The 26,802-nt window shown below is 38.9% G+C and overlaps 2 protein-coding genes across 8 annotated transcripts in view; one reads left to right on the top strand and one right to left on the bottom strand.

The window, feature by feature from the left end:
• The window catches only part of LOC122846760 (probable E3 ubiquitin-protein ligase HERC1), a 46,755-nt gene extending 28,461 nt beyond the window's left edge, over positions 1 to 18,294 (bottom strand). For 4 of the 7 annotated variants that reach the window (XM_044143899.1, XM_044143905.1, XM_044143903.1 and 1 more), the window contains exons 1-27: positions 18,267 to 18,293; positions 17,779 to 17,846; positions 12,444 to 13,446; positions 10,031 to 10,126; positions 9,741 to 9,923; positions 9,162 to 9,374; positions 8,901 to 8,999; positions 8,674 to 8,770; positions 8,453 to 8,596; positions 8,127 to 8,254; positions 7,566 to 7,710; positions 7,305 to 7,476; positions 7,022 to 7,156; positions 6,062 to 6,227; positions 5,173 to 5,298; positions 4,624 to 4,848; positions 4,254 to 4,406; positions 3,538 to 3,670; positions 3,200 to 3,403; positions 2,858 to 3,079; positions 2,330 to 2,503; positions 2,088 to 2,202; positions 1,547 to 1,664; positions 1,242 to 1,443; positions 812 to 1,112; positions 662 to 710; positions 531 to 576 (exon numbers count right to left, since the gene is read on the bottom strand). In XM_044143899.1, the coding sequence (XP_043999834.1) occupies positions 531 to 576; positions 662 to 710; positions 812 to 1,112; positions 1,242 to 1,443; positions 1,547 to 1,664; positions 2,088 to 2,202; positions 2,330 to 2,503; positions 2,858 to 3,079; positions 3,200 to 3,403; positions 3,538 to 3,670; positions 4,254 to 4,406; positions 4,624 to 4,848; positions 5,173 to 5,298; positions 6,062 to 6,227; positions 7,022 to 7,156; positions 7,305 to 7,476; positions 7,566 to 7,710; positions 8,127 to 8,254; positions 8,453 to 8,596; positions 8,674 to 8,770; positions 8,901 to 8,999; positions 9,162 to 9,374; positions 9,741 to 9,923; positions 10,031 to 10,126; positions 12,444 to 13,415 (4,618 nt within the window). In that variant the 5' untranslated portion in view covers positions 13,416 to 13,446; positions 17,779 to 17,846; positions 18,267 to 18,293. Of the gene's footprint in view, positions 1 to 530; positions 577 to 661; positions 711 to 811; positions 1,113 to 1,241; positions 1,444 to 1,546; positions 1,665 to 2,087; positions 2,203 to 2,329; positions 2,504 to 2,857; positions 3,080 to 3,199; positions 3,404 to 3,537; positions 3,671 to 4,253; positions 4,407 to 4,623; positions 4,849 to 5,172; positions 5,299 to 6,061; positions 6,228 to 7,021; positions 7,157 to 7,304; positions 7,477 to 7,565; positions 7,711 to 8,126; positions 8,255 to 8,452; positions 8,597 to 8,673; positions 8,771 to 8,900; positions 9,000 to 9,161; positions 9,375 to 9,740; positions 9,924 to 10,030; positions 10,127 to 12,443; positions 13,447 to 16,863; positions 17,021 to 17,778; positions 17,847 to 18,266 lie in introns of those variants that run through there. The other 3 variants (XM_044143904.1, XM_044143900.1, XM_044143901.1) reach the window with 3 other exon arrangements.
• A 959-nt stretch (positions 18,295 to 19,253) lies between these two features.
• On the top strand, positions 19,254 to 21,481 carry esm1 (endothelial cell-specific molecule 1). Its single transcript, XM_044143910.1, has 3 exons — positions 19,254 to 19,829; positions 20,103 to 20,246; positions 20,358 to 21,481. Exons 1-3 carry the CDS (start codon positions 19,493 to 19,495, stop codon positions 20,435 to 20,437), a joined length of 561 nt encoding a protein of 186 aa, XP_043999845.1. The 5' UTR covers positions 19,254 to 19,492; the 3' UTR covers positions 20,438 to 21,481.
• The last annotated feature ends 5,321 nt before the right edge of the window (positions 21,482 to 26,802 follow it).

Here is a 26,802-nt window from a genome sequence, read left to right as displayed (position 1 = left end):
AAATCTGCATAAAGTCAAAATTACACATTTACAGGCTCATGTATGCACATAAGTACACCAGCGCTAATATTTTATCAAAAGTATCTTAGCAATCTGCTAACATGCTGACAACGTGCTTTTTAAAGACACCAGCAATGTTCTAGCATTGAGCACGATTCTAGCTCATTTAAGTCGTTGTTTTTTCTGGCACAGACTTGGTTTTAAGAACAGTTTATACATTTTCTAGAAAGTTATGAAGTCGGGTCGTTCCAGAATCTTCATGTTATCCTTTTGATTCACCCTGAAACCAGTTTTGCTACCTAGCTAGCAAGGGTAAATTTTCTACCTAGCTATTAACACATTGCTAGAATCAATTTCTCGAGCTCATATTCACTGGAGGTGATTGTATAATGTATTTATAAGATTCAACTACATCCTACAATACTATTCCAGCAAAGCTTAGAAGAGATTATCCTGTCTGACGACACCTTCTGCACTTTAAAGTATAACTTCAATGAAATCATGTTTAGACTTAAACATTCTCTACTCACCCATTTTATTTGCAGACGATCCAGGGGGATTCTTGGACAGGTCAAACTAAATCATATGGAAACAACAAACAACTGAAATGATTAGAAATTTCAGAAGATAATGGGGGAAATTCTCTCAGCAAAAAGCTTACCTGCTTTCTTCCATGAAGAGACACAGTAAAAGCCTCTGACGATAACCTCCTGAAGGAGGAAGGGATGAGGCAGATGCTTACTTATCCAAGAAACATTAAAAACAAACAAACACACACACACACACACACACTGCACAGTGCAAACTCTACCTTGCAACAGTATTCACAGCTTGATTATCTTCCTCTTCACTGGGTTCTATCCAAGCAGGCCTGACTCCCAGCAGAAGGAAGAGGCACCGGGATATCACAAGCTGGCAGGCGGCAGGAAACGACAGACCTTCATCTGATTCACAGTGATTTTCCCACTGTTGTTTGGGATCCGGCTGTGTCTCCTGGCTGACCGGGCTCTCCATGCTGCTGGGGAGGGTGGAAGTGCCAAATGACTCATAGACCGTCACATTCTGCTGCACTTGCATGGCTTCCCGTGTGGCCATGAATGATTCAAGGACTTCTGCAGAGGTAGAAAACATTCAAGATTGTGATCAGTATCATATTATTGTGCAGATTGAGTGTCTTTAACTGCAGGAGAAAATTAACAAAATTAACCTATTAACAATAGACAGAAATAATGAGACCAGACCTGACAAGTACATCCGACTGCTGCTAAATCGGTCATCTTCTGTCAGTTCTTCATGGTTGTGGTTTGCAGTCGGAGTCGGGGGCACTTGCACCTCCTGGTTACAGTAACCTACTGGTTGCTGCTCGTGATCTTTTCCGACTTGCTCCGTGGACATGCTCGGCTCTTCACTGTCAGTATGGGGACTTTGGGGAGACTGAGAGTTCTGCATAATACCAGAAAGAAAATACACATATATATATTTTTTTAGATTTAAAAGATTTTATATCAGTTTATATTGTTCAGCAGTGAATTTTTAGTATTGTTACCTGTTTCGTTGAGTCCTGCCTCTGAGACATTTCTGGAGCATTTTTAAGAGCCAGAAGAGAGCTTCTTAGTTTAAAAACTGTTTCATAGACCTCAAACAGCATCTCAGAAGATTCATCTCTGTTTCAATAAACACGGATAAACGGAGAATATTAACAGATTGCTTTGTAAGCTCCTCATCGCACATTAAACTGGAAATACCAGTAGATTAACACAACACTTCAAAAGTTTCCTTGTGTGACATTATGGAAAAATCAATGGAAACGTGAGGAAGAGAACTGTGGACCTCGTCTTGCATTTTGTATCTTGCTAACTGAACTGAAGGAGGAAAGGCTTAGTGTGATTTAATGTCTGACATTGAGAAAAAAAAAAAAAAAAGTAATATTGGATAAGTGGTCAAGTCATTGATCAGATTGAGACTCGGCATCAGCAAATGCCTGATCTTATATAACTGATCAGTACTCGGGACATCCATAATATCATTCACCACACAGAAATTTTGTTTGGCAAGTACATTGATATATATGGAGTTATCTGACTTACCTGTCCTGCCAGCAGGCCTCATTCTGCAGCCCTGTGTGTTTCAGGAGAGCAGCAAGACTGCAACGGCAGACTATGGGCATCAGGTAATCCTCAGAAGAACTTCCATTTTCCCATTCTGCTCTCACAGAAAACACAAATGAAATGTAGCAACGTCAAAAAAGTGAATGAATCAAAATTCTGACTCTTATTATGTAAATAAGAATACATTTATACAAAATAAAGATACACACGAGTAAGATTACCTTTACTGAGCGCGTACTCCTCCATCTTCCACCACATGATGCCTGCAAGTCCCCTGGTGGAGCCCAGGGCCAGCTCCAGTAAAGTCCGGGTGTCCTCAGTTAGATTTAGCTCCATCTGTTGGGCATCGCTGTTGCCCAGCAACACAACCTCGGTCAGCCAAGCCATGGTAGAGTCTGCAGGAGACCATATCGCTTAACACACTTATGAAAACCACAACTTGCGTCAACATTTACAGCCGACCTTCCCACTGGTATGAAAATTTAACGGACATCTGAAACATTTAGGGACATCATTTAATACATCTGTGACGCCTCGTAATATTAGAGAGGTACATCACATAAAGAAGCTGATTTGCAGAAAATTCTGTGCTACCAGTGCTTCTTAATTTTCTAAGTTGAAAGATTTGTTGTTTTAACAAACAGATTATATAGGGACATTCATATAAATAAAACAAATGTTGAAACAACATCTGCTCTGTGCAAATGATGCGTTAAAAAAACTGAAGAATAAGTTCAATAGTTTCCTACCGAGCTGTTCAAAGTCCATCTCCAGACCATTCCTGAGAAGGACGTTCGATAACCACATCTCTGACATTTTCTCATGGAGGGAAGGCGGTGGGCCTTGCACCATACTGCCAAGGCACCGTCCAACGGCCAACGCAACAGACCGCTCCAGGTCCAGTATCCAAACCCATCTGCACTCCTCCTCCTGATGCTCCTTTCCAAGGTTTGGGCTTTCCTCTCTTTTTTCTACAAGATAATCATTCTCATTATTAAACTAGATGTATACGTATCAACTGAAATGACAGAGAAGCCTATAGAAATAATAATTCTGGGTGAATAGGAAAAATAAAGGGTAATTGAACTGACCAGAGGAAGCTTTCTGAGCCTCTACTCCCAGTTCTTGATCCTCTAGGAGGGACGTCTCAGGCAGCAGGCTGTTCAGATCATTCAGGTGCTCCAACAGCGACATCAAATGGTTCAGTAGAGGCTGAACGGTGTCCAGTGGCAGCAGCAGCAAGGAGTACATTACCTGGCACAGCAAGCTACCCGCGACCGAATGGTACAACACAGCTGGGACCAAATGTGAGACAAAAGAAGAGGATTAAAGTTATTTAGCACACTAAACCTACTGTGAAAAGAGAAAGAGTTCTAACACCAAATCGAATAAGCTTCAACAAGAAATTTAGTATTGCTATTATTCTTACTATGCAGCTTTTTAATTATCTGCTTGTCATGGGAGCTCTTTTTCAGCAGCTTAGTGGATCTCTTGAGAGTCTCAGTGGCGCAGGGAAGCAGCAGGTAAAGATGCTCACGCAGCAAGGTTACACTGCCGTCATCCTACCAGGAGCAGAAAGAACCCCGTTGTAATCCAAATACATTAAACGCTTAACAAAAATAAAAGTGACAATGCTTTATCAAAGACAAATGGGCAAAAAAAACATTTCTAAATGAGCAGTTCTAGACGTTCCAGTAAAACTGGCCATTTGAAATGTACATACACTGGGCAATATGTGTTTAACTTCTGGCCATTAACTACAAATTCAGACTTGCACTCTATCAGGGAGGACTGATGATACAACTTCAATAAATTTTAAAACCAAGGATTAGATGAACAAGTTTAAATTTATTGTGGATCCCCAACAGGTTAAAATTGGACATAAAGGTTCAAATATATACATGCAAAACAACTAATATTTAAGGTAAATGTTATGAAGTAGTGTTTTAACCACAAATGTTTGAGAGTAATTAACAAGCCTTTGTCTTAATTCAATAAAACAATTAGCATTTCACACCTACAAAAGGTAGAGTAACCCTTTAAATGGTCAATGTTTGAAAATAATTTATATACACTAAGCTTATGCAAACTTCTGGAGCAGCAACTTTTTGTTGTTTTGACTGTCTGACTAATTTAGTTTCTTACCTCAGGACTGGACTGAAGGTAGCAGTGGGCGAGCAGGTGTTTGTGAAGTCCTGACAGCAGCTGGTGGAACTGAGAAGGAGGATCATTTTGTCCCTCACCACCTCCACATAGCTGTTTATCACTGTTCTTCTCCAGTTCTCCAAACTGCTGCTCCTGTAGGAACACACATAGGCAGACGTGCAGCAAAATCACTGTCACATTACCACATTTATGTTGCATTTTTAACAAAAGTGCTGCTCTAATGATAAAAAACTTATTTCAACTAAAAGATTAGTACATAAAGAGTAGTTTCCCTTACTACATTACTGAAACTATCAGCACTACATTTCACGATTTAAGTTCTACATGAACGAGGTCTTTGAATTCGTACCGTATAAATGCCAATGCTGAGCAGCAGCGTTCTCAACAGGACCTCCGCTAAGTGCAGTGGGTCATAGGCATCAACTGAGCTGGAGGAGGAGGGAGGTCGGGCCGATGCAGCGGGCGTTAGTGGAGGTCCGAGGCCCGTCACCTCTCCGAAATTGCTGTAACCCAGCAGAGACGCTACATGGCTCTGATCCTGAAGGCTGCTGAGGACCATGTCTAGCTGCAGCCGCTTTGAACAGACACAGAAAAACATGAAGAAGATCAATAGTTTTCACAGTTACATATTTTCGCATTGTTCTAGCACTCATTCACACATGCAGCCAAGCGGCACTCCAAATTGATAAAGTGGTTAGAGAATCTCCAGCTGTATCAAGCCAGATAGCAAAAAAACAAAAAAATAGAAGCTCAACCATTATTTTCCTCCATATCTCCAAAGATGACATAATAAAAAATATGTGGTGTTCGTTTATATTGAACCCTCTTTTCTCTGATAAAATAAAATGATGACTATATACCCAATAAATAAATGATTCTTTAAGTTACTTATACATACCTGGCCTTTGGAGAGAATATTTAAACTCTGTGGGCCTTGGGGAAGGAGGGAAAGGAGCAGCTCAGTTCGTTCCCTGAGAGGAGGCAGCAGCAGGGAGGCACCAATGGACAGTGTGTTTAAAACTGCCTGTGTACCAACAAGAAAAGACAAAACATCCAATATTACCATTAACTGCAATGAATAAAAAATATAAATTAAAAGCATGAAAACCTCTCAGCAAAGATACCACACAAGCCGAATTCTGGCCTATGAAGGATATTTGAAATATGGCCTCTGTCGTGGGACATTAGCAGTATATCTTTTGGCTGTTGAAAGTAGTGAGGCACTACCACTAATAAACACTTTAAGCTTATCAGGAACATTTTTAACCATTGTGCAATGGTCTGCTTCTTCTAATGTTTAAAAAGAAACTAGGTGTAGCGAATATGCCTCCATTCAAACTATAAACTATTGAAAGACAGAGCACGACCTTTGGTGGGTGTCAGTGATTTTCCCCCACATTGACGATGGACAATATGATCTGTGCAACTACTGTAGGAAAATGTATAACTGCTGAAAATTTTAATGACAATATTGATAGGGATTAACTCGCTTTTTTTTTTTTTTACAGTTACATATTACCTCTCCTCTCTGTAAGATTTAGTATGTCAGTCACTAAAACTATTCATCTGTTATGGGCATTAAGGGCAGTTTGTTCACCCAACGGACTAAACATGTTCATGATATGCAGATTGAATCCATGACATAATCTTTTTGGCTACCGAAGTCAAAGAGTTTTTTTTGTGTGTTTTTTTTTGCAATATTCTACTCACCGACATTGTCATAAAAATATTGTGCAACTTTGATCTACTCTCAGAACTACATTAGAACAGAAACTCAGATTATTTACTTGTTGTATGGACTCTGGTATGTTGGTGTCTATGAGCCTGAACAGCAGATTTCTCAAGGGCCTGCCCTGAGCACCAAGAACCATGGCTCCTGTGCCGCCTGCATGAGCCAAGGACAAGTGGATGGACAGCAGCTTCATGCACAGCAGGAGGAAATGATGGTGATCCCTGAGGAGCAGAACCAGACAGCTTTAGAGGAGGGGATTAAAGGAGCAAGCGAGGAAATGTGACTGTCAACATGCCCAGGTGAAGAATTCTCCACATCCTCTACTTCAACATCTTATGCTTCTCAAGATTCAAATTTCTGAGCTTTCAACAGATTTTATGACATACTGGATACCTGAGTGGGTCAAATTTCAATCAAGAAAAAATATTCCTGAAGTTTGATTGTAATTCAGCAACATACTGAGAGATTTTTTTTCATGTCACTTTTTTAGGCACTTACTTCGAACAAGTTTTAAAATTTATGCAACTTAGATTTGTAAAATCTGGTATAGATCATCTTACTGGTTCTGTGAAGCACAGTTTGAGATCTATTACAACTTTATTTTGTTTGTCAAAACTTAAAATTGAGACACTTGAACAACAAGCTAAGTTGGTCTAGGGGCAAAACATAATGAGGGTGTATTTATCTGTGACTTATATCAGTAATCCAAAACCATGTGGACAAATGTAACGAAATAATAAAAAAAGAGTTGTGGTGTGATAAATCAATGAGAAAGGCTATATACAAATCTAAAAAACCTTTATTTTTCAGAAATTATGTTCTTTACATGAAAGAAATTGTAATAACAAATTCTGGAAACCCATCAATATTTTCTAAATATAAAATGTTATGTTTCTTATATTTATCCAGCCTTGGATAAAATCAAATTACATACTTTTGCAGGCTTTTTAAGCCTAGTAAGAAGCTTTGATTGTATGCTTTGGTCACTGAACATAGCAACAAGTGAACCTCATACCTTTTAGATACAAATGGAGCCGGGGGTGTATCGTTACCAATGCCGTCACAGTACATTTCTAGGAAGTTGCGTAAGTAGGTGAAAGTGCTTTCCTCCAGGTCGACACAGAAGGGTCTGTGCCATGCCACTAGTTGCCTGGACAAAGAAACAAAGCAATCTAAAATCCCAAAGAAACATCTCCATAGATACAAACACAATCCACAACACAAAGGAAGGATTTCAAATGGCAGATACTATGAGTTGGTTTTCCCTAAAGAGACACAGCCTTTTAGTCACCGTTTACCTGTCACTTGGAACTGCAGTCCATGCGAGACTGTGAGAGGTGCCAGCTGTTATTTGCTGAATCGAGATCCCCTCTAAGCCAAGCACCTTCCTCGGTTTGGTTATTGGTGTAGAGGTGTGGCCTTGCCCACACTGGCCCATCGTATTGTTACCCCAAGCATACACTTCGTTCTCTGATGACAGGAGGACACGTTTCGGATGTCTTTAGGCATTGTGTAGAAATCATTTAGTACGAAGCAGCAAACTGGTGAAGATTTCTCACCGTGAGACAAAGCCAGACAGTGGCTGTCCCCACAGGAAATGTCTATGATCTTGGTGATGCCCAGGTCTTCTATGAACCTGGGTCTTAAAGAGGTTGTTTCAGAGGAGCCACAACCTAAACACGAGCCACAGCCCCAAGCAAACACCTAAAGGTACAGCAGAGGTAAAAACAAAATACATACAAATGATGAAAAAAAATAAATGCTGTTAATGTTTTCTGATGTAATCAGGTAACTGATTTAACAGTTCCAGTCAAATTTCTGGGATTGGTCCGTATTTATTTATTATATTTCACTTTCACATTGCGGTATGCAGATTTCAGAGTCTCGTTTCTGAGTATTTCATTAATGTGGTTGACTGAGAACAAGCTCTGTTAAGGGTGACACCAGCTGGCTCAGTCAAAAAAATTAAAGATAATGCATAAAATAAATTTTAATACATTTCTGTCAAGTGCTTTTTTACATAAATTCACATTTATTAAATAGCGTTAACACCGAAGATTAACAAACCCTGTCTAAAACTGATCGGGTCAATCGAAAGATGTAGGTCGGCTGAATCTTACTTGTCCTGCAGAGGTGAGGGCTAGAGATGACTGGCTGCCTGCACACACTTTCCTGATGATAAATCCATGAAGGGCTTCAATGACCTTGGGGCGATACACACGATTTGTGTCTCCATGGCCTAGTTTACCTGCAAACATGAGTCATACTTCACATTTTCACTGCGGCTCAAATGCTCTCATCATGAAAATGGAGACTGCAACTACAACACAAAAGTACTGATGAGTTAATTTCACAAAAATAAGCAGAGTTTTTGATGTATATTTATGAATAAAAATTGTATTTCCAGGTGTTTTCAATCAAAATGTCTATAAAGTGACGACTTTACCATTGTCTCCGCCACCGAAGGACCACACCGTACGTCCATCCTGCGCCACAGCAATGGTGTGGGAACTGCCACATGTTACCTGTCCCACTCCACTGATATCCTTCACCAGTGTGGGCATGTTTCGACTCTGGCTGTCATTGTGACCTGCACCAGACAAACCAGGTAATCAGCAATTGTTTGAAAACTTCATAATTGTTGACATAGAGTAAATCTGAGTGTACCAAGTCTGCCAAAGTCTCCCTCTCCCCATGTATAGAGCTCTCCATCATTGGTAACGGCGGCACTGTGTCTGTAGCCAGCAGACACGCATACAACAACCTGTAAGAAAAAACTGTACATGTCAAAAACCTGCCGGAACACGTTAAGATATAAATGCATAAATAAAACCAGACAAAAACAGATTTATAATTCATTTTGTCAAAAACAGGTTGCTTTTCTGCAGACTCACTTTCCCCGACAGTGGCCCTTGTATGATTTTGGGGTATTTCTGTGTTGCACTGTTGCCATGACCAAGTTTTCCATATTCACCGTCACCCCAGCTGAACACCTAAAATAAATTTGTGTTTATAAATTGAATATAATATTAAAAAAAAAAAACATGTACGAGTCACTAAGTGCAAACACTTAGTTCACAGTGCCAGTTGACAACTTCAAAAATAGCAATGCTCATCTTAAATATGCCCAATATTTCATTCAAAGGGCTTTATACCTCTCCCTCAACAGTGATGGCCAGAGTGTGTCCATCCGAGCCCTTGGAGGAGGACACTTTCTTCATGTTCCTGTGTGGCTCCAGCACCAGTTTCTTGGGCATGGACTGATTGTTGGAATCCCCCAGACCCAGGCGGCCATAGCTGCCTTTTCCACATGCTTTCACCGAACCATCAGCAGACACGGAGAAGGTGCAGTACTGGCCTGCCTCAATCTGGAAGGAGCCCAGAGTAGACATTAGATGACAGAATTTCCACCTTTAAAACTTGGTGAAACATCTATTTCTTACTTAGGTCAAAGGTACTGCACAAATAAGTGAACTAATGTTTGCTTTGGCATTAGAGGTTGTGTAATACTAATCAACCAAAACTAAAATGACATGAAACGGAAAAGGGGCAAAAGTAACCAGCACATATTTGAAATATGGTGCGTGCCACAATTCAGTTAGGGAAAAAAAAAGGGAAACAGGTAGTGTAGAATATTATGCCAGAAAATGAAGTAAAAAATCTTTATAGACTCATGACATCCTTTTCATAACAGAAAAGAAAAAAATCAAATTATTTGCATTTGTCAAACCTACCATCTGAGCATCACTGAAGCCCTGCGTCACTTTTGGCAGGAGGATTTTCTCCAGCGTCCCCTCTGCCAGCTGATGGCTGCTGTTGCTGCCCCAAACGTAAACCATCACTGTGTCGCTCTCCGCGCCAGGAGCAGCCGTGTCTGTGCTGCAGGAGCACAGGCAATTCGATGCCAGGTTGCATATCTATGAAAGTGGAACAAGGTACAGTTAAAGTTTAGGTATGTTAATGGAACAACTTTGTCTTATTATTATTATTGCATCATATTGTAGGAATCCATGCTGTGTTTTACCTCCTCAAACAAGTAGAGAGCCGCCTGGGAGAGTAGACAAAGTCCATCTGCGTCTTTTGTTAGCACCTGAGTGTTGATGGGATCCCCACGGAAACCCTATAAAATAGTTTATTTTCCACATTTATATACAAGGATGTCTTTAAAACACTGCACTCTGTTCATGAAAGCAAAATCCAGATCATGTTTAAATCTCTGTTTGCTTTTCAGCTAAGCCGTTGGATAAATACAATGGATAAAAATAAGTTATCAAAAAGATTATTACTCTGGGTACATTGCCTTATCGCATCACCTGGACACAGTAGTATATAAAACCTGCTGGCAACAGCTATCTCTGGTTATCATTTGTACAAAACTACTGCAAAGCTGATTAGGATGATTCAATATGAATAACTGTGGGGGACAGGAAGACTGGCTTAGTGTTAATCCTTATTTGAACACTAATGCATCACTCCAAACTTAAACAGTCTCTTTGTTTATATGGCGGCATGGAGAAGTATCAGACCAAAAGGATTTCAGCAGAACAACTATTTATTAAATGCTATTTTGTAAATGAAGCAAATACTTTTACATTTTTAGATGGATTACATCATTACAAATTATGGTTTATTGCATTTTAGTATCTGGTAATTAATAGAAAAACAAAATACTACCGTACTTCAAACTTTAAAAAGACATTAAAAACAATGGTGAATTGTAAGCGTCTAGCTTAATAAAAACTATGACACTGGCCAAGACCAAGGAAGCAGAACACCATAAGAGATGCATAATCAATCAAAACACAATTTTCATCTCATGTCCACGTGTGACTGCCTGAATGAAACATTTAGACGGATTTATTTTAAATGTCATTCATGCAAATTATACAAGCCAATAATACATTTGGCCCTTTGTGTGGACTTTCCCTGCCCTAGATGCCCACACTGGATGTATATTTTTAGTGGCTGAGATGCTACACCTCAGTTCAAGAGTAGTGGGAACAAAATGTGATGAAGGAAAACAAAAAAAAGTTCAGAAAAATATGAGTTATGATACAGTCATCATAATACTCTTCAAGAGAATCCCAATTACATCCATTCTGTTTTCCTTAAATGTAAAGTAACATCTAATTTTAAGTATCATGCTTTTCACACATTAGGTCCTCTTGTAATTCCTAAGTCAATCACTGTAACAAAGATATTAAACTGACAATAGTATGCATGATAGCATTTCCGTATTGTAGATTTAGAAGTGAAGCAATAATGCTGCCTTTTGCTGCTATACTTTTCTTTTTCTTTTTCTTTTTTATTACATATTAAATGGTTGCTGTCACCATTAATATACTCTGGAAAGAAAAAGAAAACATTTGGTGCAGTATGACACCAAAGTGAAGCTGAAAAGAGGCAAAGTTAGCTTCTAGTGTCAGTAACATCGGAGCTGATTTTATGCTCTGGAAATGTTACACTTATATGTGCAATATATTATGGGATGTCAGCACAGACATATCTAAAATTAGCTAAGAGGTTCTCTTATAAATCCCACAGTCTCTGATGTACTGTCCATTAACGAGAGAAAAAGGAAAACAGAAGATTGCCGTAAAATGTATTACTCTGCCACTGGCAGCTATGATAAAGATGTGTCAGAAGCTTTAAAATCAATTCATTTTTATTGCTGTAACAAGACGTCAAGCTTTTTTTTTAAACAAAAAAAAAATTTAATCTGTGAGCTTTGGTCAAATGAGACTGAATTGTATCTTTTTATGTTTTGAGGCACTAGTGGTCTTTACAGGAAGAAGGGCAGAGAGAGAGAGAAAGGGAAAACGTAGTAAATGTTTCAGGTTGGGAGTCGAACCCAAGACAGCTGTGGTGAGGAGAATTTTACAACAAACACTGTTGGTTTGGATTAAAAGAAAAACACACCAGATAAATATGTGTTCTCATGTCCACTGTTAAGTGTGGGAGAGGATCCATAGTGCTATGGGCCTGTGTCCAAACTATGTGTGACTTCATGACATCATGAGGATTTTAACTAAAAATCTAGTGGCTTCTGCCTGGAAACATAATCTGGATTGTCAATGGGTTTGCCAGCAGCATAACGATGCAAAACTAATAGTCAAATACACAGAAACAGTTCACCAGACACAAAACCAATCTAACCTCATGGCCATTTCAGCCCAGCCCGCAGACCTAAGTCCTATAGGAAACATTTTATGGGGAGCAGAAAAGAAAAATGGATGAAGGAAGAGTAAGGACTATTTAGAGAGATTGCGCAAATAATAATGATCAAACATCACTCTTTCTCTATGTTCCAATCCAGTGAAAAGTTAATGTCATGTTGACAAAAGATTTTTTGGAAGTCATGCTAATGCATTAAGGCTGATTTCACATTTTAATTGTAAAATGAATAAAATGTAACTGGTTAAGAAGAACCGACTTACCGAATATTGCCTCATCTGAAGAAGAGTTTGCTGAATAAGTTCAAAGTCCACGCCAGGTGATTCCTGAAAGCTCAGTGAGGAGGAGGAAGACAGGACCGCGGTGGAGGAGGGCATGGAGGCAGCCAAAGCCACCTCCACCCACTCCAGCAGGAATTTCAGGGAGCCCCTCTGCATGGCCAGGCCAAGCAGCAGCTCCAGAGCCAGCCTCCGACCAGTCGTGTCCGCCCCGCTGCTCCCGCTGCTCACCGACGTCTTCTTCAGAAAGTCAGCCACCTGTCCAAGGCAGTCCAAACCCACCGATGGGATCTTACTCTCATTAGCCAGAGAAAGCGGTGGCAGAGAAGCCAGGACGGAGGACGCAGTGGCGAGCACGTCATTGCAAAGCACAGACTCCGGGTGCACAGAGGCCGCGTACCTCCAGTTCTGCTGCAGCAACGAGAAGAGCAGACTCAGACCCGTCCTTACACCCATTTCTATCAGAACATCTGTACCGGACTTGATCTTTGAAACTCCCCCCGGCAGACGAGGTTCAGAGGCCAGCTCAATCGGCCCGCTCTCTGCCCCGCTGTCCGTGGACTGCGAGGGCAGCTGCAGGCGAAACTTGTCATGATATTTGCTGTGAAGTGCGTAGTAGATCCTCTGCAGAACTACCAGTCTTTGGTGGAGGCCCAGGGTGTAGGAGGTTTGCGTCAGCATGCGGTGAGCCAGCCATCGCTGACTGTGAAGCAGGGATGAGAGGTACTCTTCTTTCTCGACTGATGTGTTGGATTCACACTCGAAGTCGGGAAGTCTTGGGCTGGCCAGTTCTTGGACAGGCTGAGCCAGAGTCACCACTTCCTTGTTGTAAAGGAGCTTATTGTAGAGCACGGCTGCCCCGTGCCTCCTGGCTGTCTGCACGCTGTCTTCTGCAGCCCAGGAACTGTTGAAATGCTCCTGCCACTTCAGCAACACATGGGTTTGACAAGGCACCATCTTTGTACATTATCTAAACTGTGTTTCACTCCTGAAAAACAGAAGGAGTAGAAGAGTTACAATGGATGCAATTTTATTTTGACACCTACAGCTCCCTTACACCTTCATCACTCTACAACATTTCTTACTAATTGGTCACTTTATGATGTTGTTCTCTCGCAATTACATTCAGTGTGAGGGTGAAAAGCTTTGTCTTTGGTGCTGGCACCTCTCCACACAGCAGTCTACATCCAGGTTAATGATACAAGCCCAGTGGGTATCAGTGAAGTAGGTCAGCCTCCTCCTAATGAGGAGACTTACAAGGCACAAAGGGAAGCAGAATAGCAAGAGTTTCTTTGCCATTAAGTCACTGATTAATGATTTATTTTTGTTCTGAGCACCAAAGTTAATAATCCAAGCCAGAAATTAAAAAGTATAAACTTTGTTGATAGATATTTAATTCCTGAGTTGATTTTATTGCTAAATTTAGTTGATTAATGACGTTAGATGACACTAAGTAAATGTTTTGCAGCATAGGTTTTGTGAGAGGTGGATGTGCGTAGGGTGGCAACAAAAGTTGGGAAAGGAGGGGATTTACTAGCAATTAGAGTTGGAAACATGTTTGGGTATTCAGTTCAGTTTTTCAGTTTGAAAGCTAATTTATGACCAAAAATCTGGGTATATTTAATAAATATTTAAAACAAAGTTGAGGTGACTGACAGAGGTTTTGATCCAGATTACAATCTGATTTATCTTTTTTTTTTTCAAGTAACTATGAAACTATAGATTATCTGACTGCTCTTTATCGCCATTTTGTTGAAGTTACAGTGCCTTTAGTCATATACAATGCCATAATGATGAAGCAGTGTTGTCATTCAAGTGATAGAGAGTGGGGGCTAATCTTTCACATTGCACAGCACGAATCACACCCTCCCACTTAAAAATGCTCCTGCTGTCTCACAAGAGCAAAAATAGACTTGAGCTTCACTTCAATAACTGGATTTCTAGTACTGCTTGTTTAATATTTACTCCAGTACACAGACACTGAATTATTTGATGTTGCCCAAACTAAAAAAAAACTGACTTGAATACTTTATGCCAAAGTATAAATCCTGAAATTAAAACCTACAACAAAACATGAAATATGCTAAATCGCAAAATATTACCAAGTGTGTGACTTTGATCATAGTCTGAAAATCTCATGTCTCTTGGCGGGCCAAAGGCTTGGGGGGGCTATACGGTTTCCACCCAGTCCAAAAATAACAGCAAGCTTAGATATAGCAATAGACTCACCAGTGAGGCAACCAAAGCAAGAAAGCTTCAGAAATGTGAAGAAGCAGATATGGGGCTAATTGCAATTTCCTCTTTTATCCTTTATTTTCCCCCAAATAAAACATTTAGTTTCTCATTAGTACTGGAAAATGTCCTTCTGTGATTAGTGACTATAATGACGTCTGGAAACAATGAGCTCTTCCAGGACCATTATGAATTCAGCTACATACATCTTTTCAGCAAGAACAGCTTCCCTGTTTGAGCTGAAGAAAAACAACAAGAGAGAATGACGCCACCACCATCATCTTCAATCTGCCTGTTTTACAATTGGTTTCCCACCAATTACTATTTTAAAACATTTTCTGGTCTCATCTCCCCCAGCGTCTTTTCTTTGTTTTCAACCATGGCTTTGTTCTTGTCCCTGTCCCATACAGGCTGTGGAATGCATGACTAATCACTGTGCTGTCAATCTGGTTTTTCACCTGCGTTCTGGGTGTCTGCAGCTCCTCCACAGTTTGCTAACTAGAGTAGGCTTTCAGTTTATGTGAACGGCTATGTCTTTTTAGGTTTTCAGTTACGCCCTTTTCAGTCCAGTTTCAGATGATGATGGGTAAGAACAATGAGATGTTCAAAGGTTGATGAATTTTTTTTATTTTTTATTTTTAACCCAACTCTGCATTAAATTTCTCCACAACTTTTCCAGGACTTGTTTGGTGTGGTTCGTTGGTCTTCATAAGATTATTTGCTCATTAACAATCTTTAATAAAACTCTGAGAGCTTAACAGAAAAGCTATATTTATACTAAGACTAAATTATGCAGGTGGGATCTATTTGTGATTTGGGTGACCTCTCAAAGAAGTCAGTATCACTGAATTTTATTTCTAGGTATCCGAGTAAGGAGAAGTCAGATCCAGTGTACAGCATACTTTTCCAGACTTTTCTTTGTATTTAATTATTTACTGACTTTTCATAATTATGCACCACTTTGTGTTATCCTGTCATGGGGAGAGAAATGTGAGATCTTGTGGAGGCTTATCTTAAATCTCGAGTCTAACCAAAAACCCTGCAGACACATAAATTCATCTCATTTCACTTCATTCAGAGGTTACCAAATACTTCTGGTTTACTTAAATCGCCTAACCACCTACATTTGACATATAAAGAAAAACGCTAAGACCAGCTGGAAGAGGATGCTGACTTATCAGTTTAAGCTGCTGTTTCCAGGACGACCAGATCCACAGCAGGTACACTCTGGCTGCCAGTCAGAAGCCAGCTACAGATATTATCAAATCGTTTATCCATCATCGCCACTGACTCATTTTTGAAGGGTTGCTGGGAGAGTGGTGCCTATCTGCAGTGATCACAGGTTGGGATGTGGGGTGCATCCTGAACGGGTCACCAGTGAAAACACAAGACAAACAGCCACGCACACACACACCCACACACACACACACACACACACACACTGATAACTAAAGGTAATTAGGGAGAAACGTTGGATTGTGGGAGGAAGTCAGAGAACCTGGTGAGAACATACACATTCAAAGGCAGATCATGCATTAACCCTGGCCAGTATTTGACCTCAAGCTCTTCTTGCTGCAGTGCAAACGTTCATAACCACTGCATAACCAAGCAATAAATATGTCAATAAATAATAATAATAATAATAATAATAATAATAATTATTATTATTATTATTATTATTATTATTATAAGTTTTTGAGGTACAGAGGACAACTGTATTCATAATGGCCAAATGACAAGTTCATCAGAGTCGAGCAAATAGGCACAAACGAACAGCCTGGAGGATAATTGAATTATTAAAACATAATGACATTATCCTCCTGCGCTTCAGGTTTCAATCTTTCTGCCCATTTATTTGTGTTTTTGCCAATATATCAGTCTTGACATCTCTTTTCCTGGCTCGGTGCCTGGCGGTTGCAGCAACATAAACACTGAGCTGCTCAATGGGAATTATAACAGCGGACACCGCCGTGTCATTCAGCTGGTGTAACACTATTCTGCATCTGCGGTGACAGCTGAGCTAACGCTGCTGGCTGGCTGCACTGCAGTTGCTGCTAGTCTGCTTCACGTTAAGAGACCGACAGACCGAGCCCCACCTCCGCTTGTTTTCTGACAGCTCCCAGCAGAAACACCTCGCTGTGTAACAGCGAAGCTCGGTCTACGTCTATTTTACCTGGCTGCGATACAATGAAAGAGGGCCGCAGGCGTGTCCGTTACCTTCACGGCGAGCCTCCGAGGGTGTTTGCTATGCGTTACCCGTCCCGTCCCAGTGAGGTCTCCCTCGGACGCAAATATCATGTCAGCCTTCCCCTGCGTTTCCCTGCTTCTTCTGCGGAGCATTATCCACTGATGCAAGGGGGCGGCGGGTTGCCACTTTAGCGCCACGGCGCGTCTCGGAGTGATGGCTCACAAATGTATTTGTTTGGTTTAAAATTGTATTTCCAACACTGACAAAATCCCAAAAGGACACAGTCCATTCACAAAACAAGTAATCTGCTGAAGAACATTCTTCTCATCCGACATCTGTTGATGTAGAAGAAATTATGCTGCCAGAATTTTTTATTTTGTTAGTTTATCTCAGGCAAAATGCATTTTGCCCTTTGTGGCTCTAGAAGCCCTTGACAATGCAAGGCTAACTTTGCATCATGCAAAATCCTGCAGGCTTTTCGTGGATAAGCTTTAATCTGACAGAAAATGACTGTTGCTGCATGCGTTGTTCGGGCTTCAATCAAGAGACCTTTTTGCATTTTCTTCTATTTAACATTTGGTAGCTTTAAATCCACCTTTAACCGCAAAAAGCTTTAAAGACATTTGTGAGTAGGCTACCTTCTAAGATCCACATATCAGTTTATTTGGTATTATTTATTATTACATCATATGTTATTATACCAAAAACCTCTTTTGATGACAATATCCTGTCAAGTAGGAAAAAAACCTAATGAGTTTTCCCATGCCTATTAAAAACAACAATAATAACAATTATACAAATAATATACTAATATTAATAATAATAACTGCAAACCTGTTTAAAGAAATAAATCAAATTGCTTGCAGTCGAATGATAAAACATCCCGTTGTGTATACCCACCAATTCTTGTAGCGTTGCATGGGTCTGGTGTATCTCCAGCAGTCAATGGGCAGGACGTGGCATCCATCCTGGAGAGGACACCAGTTCATAGAGAGGCACACAGTGTATACACATGCACACACACACCTAAGTGTAATTTTAGAGTACTCGATAGAGGTCTGGCTGTCCAAGAAAGTTCACCCAGAAAGCAGGCTGCAACATGCACAAGTCTAACTTTAATTAAAGACAAATGTTTGCTCTCTAAGAAAAACATGAAGGTTAGACTGCAGTTTTACCAGGGAAAAGTTAAACACCATAACAACATCCTGTAGATAGAGAAGTCTAAGACTGAAATGTTTTGATAACAAAGCTGAGGCCATGAATTACATGGGGCAATAATTTGATTATCAGCAAATATTACAAAATACTAGCTGATGAACATAGAAAGTAAACAACAACAACAAAAAATAGCAGAGCAATATGAGAAAGAGAAGCTGCACCTTACCTACCATTTGTAAAATCCTTTGCATTCGCTACTTAGAGAGAAAAGTGGAGAATTTGGTCAGATTGTCATTGTTGTCATATCAACTTTTGTCACCACGGCGACCCAAAAAACGTTCTGGTGTCTACCATAGCAGGGACATAAAATATTTTCTTTATTTTACTGCAACCAGTTGCAGTTTGTTTTCACAATTATCAACAGTGGAGAGTCTGAGCGCCCAAAATAAGGCATTAAATTCAGCAGTGATGATTAGTAAATGTTTATTATTTTCCCCTTGCAGCCACACATGATTTACTATTTAGCTTCACTGCTGAGGTTCTATCAGAAGCATCACAGCAGAGAACCGACCAGAGTCTGTCAGAGAAATTTCACTGTTGAATGAGAATTAGTTGGTGGTAACGGTGTGTAAACAGGTCACAGGGTTTACCCCAGTGTATTATAAGCCTGCGGGCTGTTACTACTTTGAAGCATGAAGGAGGTATTGTCATGGCTCATTCAAAAAATTTAAAAAATATTTTATTGATCCCAAAGGGAAATTAAATGTCGTTGTAATTCATGTTAATTAAAATTCTTAAAATAGTTCTTGTGGATAGTGATGGCTGTTGGCTGGAAAGATACAAATACAGACTGCTCTCTTCTTTCTTACAGACAGTTTTGCTCTTGCATCTTTTTTTGTGCAACATGAATCATGCTGTAATTAAATTATTTTGTTTTTCAGAAATTAAAAAAAGATGATTGACTACGTATATTCACTGCCACCAGGGAATATTTAACAGGTACCCTCACTGCTTGTTGTTCATAGAATTTATTTAAAATGTAAACCCTCATGACCTATGCTTCCTATCAATTATTTATAAGAAACTTGTGTGGATAGGGGAACAACTCCACATCCTCCGAGGTCCTCATGCTGCCGTCTGACGCTGAGGTGTTCCGTCACTGAGACAAAAACAAACCAAACATAACTCATGACATCAGGTCCTGCCAACCTCAGTTCCTGGATGGAGGTTCCCAGCTGATCCCACTTCCAAGCCGGATTTCTAAAAAAAGGCTGCTGGGCAAAGAAAAAAAAAGGAAAAAAAAAGAAAGAAAGAAAGAAACACCGGAATGAGGAAATTGGCCATCGGCAAAACAAAGTTGTTCATTGCTGATAACCGTACAACCTGATGAATCGCCGGTCAGTCAACCCGAGTCGTTCAGAGGAGATCGCAGCTGCTCCTCTCGTACCTTCTCCACATGCTCTACCCAGCCACCCCGCATCCAGTGATGTCCCTCCTGCTCCTCGCGGTGCTCTCCTCACTCATGCTGCATGATGCTGAGGCGTGGAGCGCCGGCGTGAAGTATGCGGTGAACTGCCCGGACAGATGCAGCGTGGATCGCTGCGGCGACACGCAGCGCTGTACGCGGACCGTCCTGGACGACTGCGGCTGCTGCCAGGTCTGCGCGGCCGGCAGAAACGAGCATTGTTACCGCACGGTGTCGGGGATGCACGGCGTCAAGTGCGGACCGGGGCTGTTCTGCGAGTTCTACAAGGATGAGGACGATTATGGAGACGAATACGGGATTTGCAAAGGTGTGACCTGAAATCTTAGTCGTTTTTTTTTTTTTTTTTTTTTTTTTTGAGTACTGCATTTTATGCTCAAATCCTGATCCTATGGTTTTACAATCTTTTAGCTCTCTGGTCAGTAATTGTCCATAGTCCTATAGTCTATAAATAAGCCATATCTCCAGACCTAATTTCATTATCCATAGTAAAATGTTGCATATATATGCACTATCGTTTCTCCATTCAAATATATTTGAGCTAATTTGGGCTTTTGTGACAAACTAGTGTTTTCCTTTGCAGACTGCCCATATGGGACCTATGGGGTTGAGTGTCGCATGACCTGCAGCTGCAAAGGAGGCGTTTGTGACAGGGAAACTGGAGCTTGTCTTACCCTCACATTCTTCGCCAAAATTGCCAGCAAGCTCAAAACTGGACCACAAACAGGTGAGTTTGTGCTTTCAAACAAATTGCTCTCAAATGACATTATATCACATCACATCTCAGTAGATCTGAAAAGAGAATGAAAAAAATAAACTCCTTCACTTGTTTTCTCAGGGTCTGAAGTGGGATCAGGACAAGTGGTTGCACAGAGCACAGACAGATCCACTGCTCCAAAAAGACTGAACCCTCGCTGACAAAAAGAGAAACAACCCTTCAAATGTTCAGTCCACATGTAGCATTAATTTATAAATAAACCAAAATGTATGTTTTAACTAAAAAGTTTTTGACCAGCATTTGAAAGCTTGTTAGATTTTTTCCTCCATCTTTTCTATACATATGCAGTTTAATTATTGCTTTCATTTTATTTTATTTTGTTTTGTTTTCCATTATGAGGTTTGATAAAGCCTGTTGTAATATTAAATTAAATCAAAAATGCACATTACAGTACCTTATATTCCATACTGGCTTGAAGTCATCAGAATGAATATAAAACATTTACAAAGTCAAATTTCATGACACCAGTAAAATGTACAGAATTGTTAAAGCAGGCTGTTGTACTATAACTAACAACTTGATAGTGGAAATGTCCCAAAATTTCCAGGATTACTAGATTTCCATGTTGCAGATGTAACATTTAGGTCAGAAACAATATGCCTCCAAATCAGAAAAGCTAAACATGACCTTAGATGAAGTATAAAGTCCATAAAAGCAAAATTGTTACAAATCTTTACAGGAGTTTTACAGGATGTGTTTTGTAGAATTAAAACTCTCTTCATAGATTTAAATTAAAAAGAGAAAAGTACATTCTAAATGTTGACATTATGTTGTTACTTTTTCCTATCATTATTTTAATAACTTTTTAAATGTGGAGACATACTGACAAAATTTTTCTCTGTAATGTACTGGATGTGTTAAAGCAAATCATTGGTTAGAAATAGGTGAAATAAGAGTTACTTCATCCTACAACGTTTTGGTTACTTTTGGTTCTTAACTAATCTGATGATTTAGTTTTTTCTTTTCGTCTCATTCAGCAAATGACTGAAATAGATATAAATGAAGGAATGTTTGATTCCTATTAGCCTTTGTGTTTTCTGGTGATCTTTTACATTGTTTGTTGTTTCTGATTAAATGTAACTTATAGCAACATTTTTTTGTTCATTTAACACTTATTTCCATGACTGTTGGGTTTTTATTGGAAACAAAACACATCAAATGTAGCAATAAAAATTTATAACTGACTTTTGTCACTTTTGTCAATTGAAGTCTTATTGTGTATATCGCTGGAGCTTCTGGAGTTTGTTGGTTTGCAAGTACCTCACTGTCCATGCAAACTTTTAGTTGAACATTTTCAAACATTCTTTTAGTATTTCTGAGTTTTCATGTGCCAAACTTTAGTTTTGAACTCAGATATAGTTGAACAAATGTCACGGGAAAATGATATCTCTGCAGAGGAACTCTAAAGATCTGCTTCACAGATAAATAAGTAATAGAAGGTTTGGAGCTTAACAAGCGGTGCAAAAGAAGGGTGCACCCTGAGGAAGAAGAGATTTTTTTTTTTAAATTCTCTTGCCATGATACTGAAGATGGGAATTTTTTTTTTTTTTTTTTACACATTCTTGACTTTTAAATAGTGAGGTGACCTTACAGCCACAAAGGTACAAAATCAAATAAATCAGTGTTCCCAAGCAAGCAAAAAGTCTCACTGATGTAAAAATCTGTTAAAAGTTCTGAAATACAAAGACATATGAGAGAAGTGTTATGAACTTTTACTTAATCTGGAAAAAGACAAATTTCTAATAAACCTATTTATTCATTGCCGATAATATAAGTTATTGAATAAAATATTTAACAAGCCTTTCATAGTTTTAATACTGTAAACATTGTCACTTTATATGTTGAGGCTTCTCCACTAAAATAAAGTGCAGCATTGTTAAAGTGCTTCAAATTCAAAAAAGTATTTCTAATAAGCAATAACTGACAAATTTTCACAATAATTCTCCCTTAGTTATAAATAACTCCTATTAACCTCACCTCTCACCATTTCTGGTTGGAAAATGTTTTCCCGTATTCAGGCTGTTTATTTCCTGTGCTTCCTGACACCTGTGAAAATGGTCCTTCTTCCTGTTGTTGTTTTGTCTGCCCAGGAATTTAAAGCAGGTTATTTTTATTTTATTTTTTTTCAAAGTGACACTGCAAGAGCTTGGAATTTATCAGTGATGTGTGACTGCTATGGCTCAGTCGACTGTTTGAGCGTTAGCTCCTTTTATTGTTATTGCCAAACTGAGAGCTGACGTCTCAAGATCAAGTGAGCAGATTGCGTCCAAGAGAAAGCGTAACATTTACGAGATGTGCAAAGTTATATGTAAATTCATGATAAAAAGAAAAATCATTCATTTGACATGACCCAATGTGAAAAGTTGAAATGTAATGTTCTAAAAAGGAATTGTGTGCAAACTGATAATCTGAATTTTACATTTAAAAAAATATAGTAATACCATTTTTAAAGGATTCAAATTTCATCACAAGTTGAAAAAGGTACTGACAAACTAAGGGGACGAGAGTTAAAAAGAATAATAAAATACATAGAAAATGTACACATTGAAACAGATTGTCGTTTATTACAAATAAACACCCTGTAGTGTTTTTTTTTTTTTTTTGATTGTTTGTTTTATTGGGGAGACAAAAAGAGTCTTTAAGGTCATCAAGCACATTTTGATATCAGTGAATTAAAATGGAATGAAATTATTTAAACCAACCTGTCAACCTTTTAATTTCAGAATTTTCTTTGGTTGACCACAACGTTTGGAAAGCTGAGTTCAGTTTCATTAGTCACACCCATGTCTGATTGATTATTGAACAGCTATTGTTTAATACCTGTCGGTGTGAAGTAGGCGAAACTCTCAAAAATGTCAAGCCCTTATCTGAAAAAACAAACAAAAGAACGCAAAAGCAAAAGAAAATCAAAGCTATTGACATGTCACAGCCTGGGAAGGGCACAATGGCATTTTTACGGCTTTGGATCCTCAAGTACAGTGACAGCCAGGATTCACTGGGGAACAACGTTGAACCCTTCCAAGCACAATAACTCCAGGAGAGCATCATCCATGGGCCATAAAAAGACATTTAAACCACTGCAAAACTCATAAACCTATTTATTCATTATTTATCAAAAAGAAAATACTAATATCTTGAGGTTAATTTTAGCTTCGGTGGCTGCTCTCAGCTTATAAAAATGACGATAAATTTGATTAAAGTTGTCAAAAGGAGAGGAGAGGAGTACTGCAGTTAATTCCAGTGGATTGAAACTGTTAAAATATATTTAGAAAACAACATTCACCCCAGAGATTTTGAATAGCATAAAATCAGATGCAGACAGACATACGATGGCCATCTGTATGCGGGCAGGAGCGTTGTCAAGTGGTCAGACTCAAGTGTTCCTCTAATTCCCTTGAGAACCAGCAGGTCGAAGTCCTGCAACCAAAACAAAGGAGCCTTGAAAATAACAGGAAAGCATTGGTGAGAAAACCTCTTTATCTGACTCCCTGAGCACGTCACTGCGGCCTCTGTAAAAACAAAGGTGCGTGAATGAAGTAGTAAATAACACCGATTTTACTAATAATAGATGCAAATAGATGTTCTGGTATTTGCAGTGTGACCTTAGCCTCAACAGGTTGTTTACCAGAGTGGTGGAGTGACAGGATTTATTGGAAACACATACACAGCGCAAACAAGGAAATTAAAGTATGCGACTGATTACATTGATTAAAAGCATCAAAACGGAGGCCAGCAAAGAGAAACAGGAAATGCATCATCTCACCGACTGGAATCATGGGAACTCAGGCAGATGAATAAATTTTTTTTTGGCTCCCTCTTTTTTTCTCTTCAACTCTGTTTTTCATTTTTTTGCTTGTGTTTTTCCCAGAAAACATTTAAGCCAGCAAAGAGATTCTGTAGCTTTGACCTTTGTGACTTTGCAGATTTCTGACCTAAAGTGACTTTTCCTTTGATTAAATAACACAAGGAGCAACATTTCTCAGTAGAAACATGGAGAATAGCTAGAAGGCAAAATGTACAGAATCTCTACCTAAGTCTGGGTTGTTTCACGTGTTTGGGCACAATTTTTCTTTGAAGTCAAGTTCTAGTATAACTACAATGCAACAAAGTGAGTAAGTTGCTACCAAGAATATTCCTGTATGTAAGGGTTAGTTATTGCTGACCAATTTACTTTTTATTTTGAAGTTTGAATGTCGCTGATTGTGGATAACTTCTAAGGTCATAAGAAAGATGAAGATTGGTAAGGCTTGGAAAATGTTACTTTTCTGTTTACTCTTGCCTTCCACATGGTGGCATCATTTGAAAAGTTGGATAGGTTGCCATTTTGAAAGCTGATGCTCGTTTGTTTGGATGCTGAAAAATAAACAGAGAATACAATTTACCTAAAGGAAATCAACTTATTAACGAACATGCAGACCACAAATACACTTTGGGCACAGTAGGCTCAAACACGTTGCTGTTTTCGTCTGTAGAGCTTGAGACAAGAGCTTAGTCATTGTCTTTTGCACACAGTTGGTTTGGAGAGTAGAATCAGCTAAGTGGAAAAGGTTACCGTGAAAGATGGAGCTACAGTAAAACTGTTTCCCTTCTTGTTGCATTCCACCAGACTACACATCTAGTATTGCAGTTTCCAGACATCCTACTTTCCAGGCAAACACAGTGTGACATGCCTAAGAGAACAGCAGAGTTAATGGTTGCCATAAGATGACAACAGCGGAAACTTCCTCGGGATAAGCAGCCTTTTCTGTGAGGAGCATCAACATGTGGAACTTTCTACTTCCTGACTCCTCAATTACTTCCTGTATGGTATCATTTTGGATCTATGCTGAAAACATTTTCAAAAGTACCACCTATGCAGATATGGATGTTTGCAATCATCCTTTATTCAATTCGATGGTATTATGTTTTGTTTTTACTGTAAATTGCAGGGCTTTATGGTAATTGAGTATTCAAAACTGACTTTCTACCACCAAAATGTAATGCTACTTAAGATAAATAAACTTCTCACTCATGTTTATTTGGATTATTAGAGAGGTATTTTCTAATGTCAAATTATTGACGGAGTCACATTTTGATTAGATGTCAAAATGTGATCAGAAAAATTGCCACTTTTAAACCTGTTGTTTGTAAAAAATTTGTAAAATATCTTCCTAATTGAAAAATAGAATGTTTCAAGCATACATGTAGATAAAACTGTTACTTAATCTTAACAAAATTTTAAACTGCACAAATTAAAAAAAAATTATAATAGTGATCTTTGTTATAATTACGTGACTGCAAGAATTGCATCTACAAAACCCAGACCGAAACCTGCTAACCCTTTTCATCTAGATTCTCACATACATTCTGAGACGATTCTAGTTTATTATGAGACATAAGAACCACTACTATATACAAATGTGTGCCAGGGACCGAAAAGACGAAAACTTGATAGCAAAAAAAAAAAAAAAAAAAGCAAACTTGAAACGTCTCAATAAATAATTTTATAATCACCAGCAGAGGGCGCTGTTACAGCATGCAAAAAGTCAGACATGACCTTGAACAGAATGATAGCTTACCCTAACTCTGAGAGGATCATGGATCATTATTACATCCACATATAGCCGCTCATAGATTATTCATGTGCTATAATACGGGCATGCGTACAAATACAAGCGGGTTGGATTTGTAAATTTAATGCAAAGAAATAGAGAAATGAGACTAAGTATTTCTTTCTTGTTACTGCGGATCTGTTTGAAATATCTGAACAGACTCCATTATGGAAATGGATAAATGGGGTCAGTGAATGCTTTGATGTACAAAAAACTTTCTACAATATATACATATTTTTTAAAATTAAAACTAGGACTGCTTTGTTGGAACGCTCTCTATTAATGGTGTTTCTCATTTTGAATCATTGTCTACTGGCCAGCAAATGTTAAGTTTGCTTTGAATGCAGTTCAGCTGAGAGTCATGTGAGTTTTTTTTTTAAAAAAAGCCTGAAATGTGTTAAGATTCTGATTATGCTGAGCAGACTGCAAGCAGAAATCCCAAAGCACGCATCTTTGAAGGTGTGGTGACTTTAGGGATAAAATTAGCTTTAGTTTATGTCAGTGGTCTGGAGAAAATAGGGTGTTTTATAGTAGTTCTTTCTTTCTTTCTCTCTCTCTCTTCCTCTCTCTTTGTTTCTTTCTTTGATGAGAAAGAGAAGCTTATGTTGAGTGATTTTAAGCAGATACTGACTTTTTCAGCCTTTTTGTTTTTTTACATTAAATCCAAGTTTAGTCCATTTGGTCCATGTTATATATGTATGACATATTTTCAGAGTATTTTTTTATTTTATTTTACGCATTCAAACATAAAATGAATTGTTTTACGTTTGAAAGCCATGTGTTTAGAAAGTAGAACTCAGTGATACCCTCTAGTTTAGTGTAAAAAAAAAATTCCCAGCAGTGATAAATATGTAGCTTACTACTTTATTGTGCAACATCAACTTTGCAGCGTTTTGTTGCTATGTTGTATCTAT

This window comes from Gambusia affinis, linkage group LG17, assembly GCF_019740435.1.
Source record: "Gambusia affinis linkage group LG17, SWU_Gaff_1.0, whole genome shotgun sequence".
NCBI lineage: Eukaryota > Metazoa > Chordata > Actinopteri > Cyprinodontiformes > Poeciliidae > Gambusia > Gambusia affinis.
This window is presented reverse-complemented; position numbering and strand designations above follow the sequence as displayed.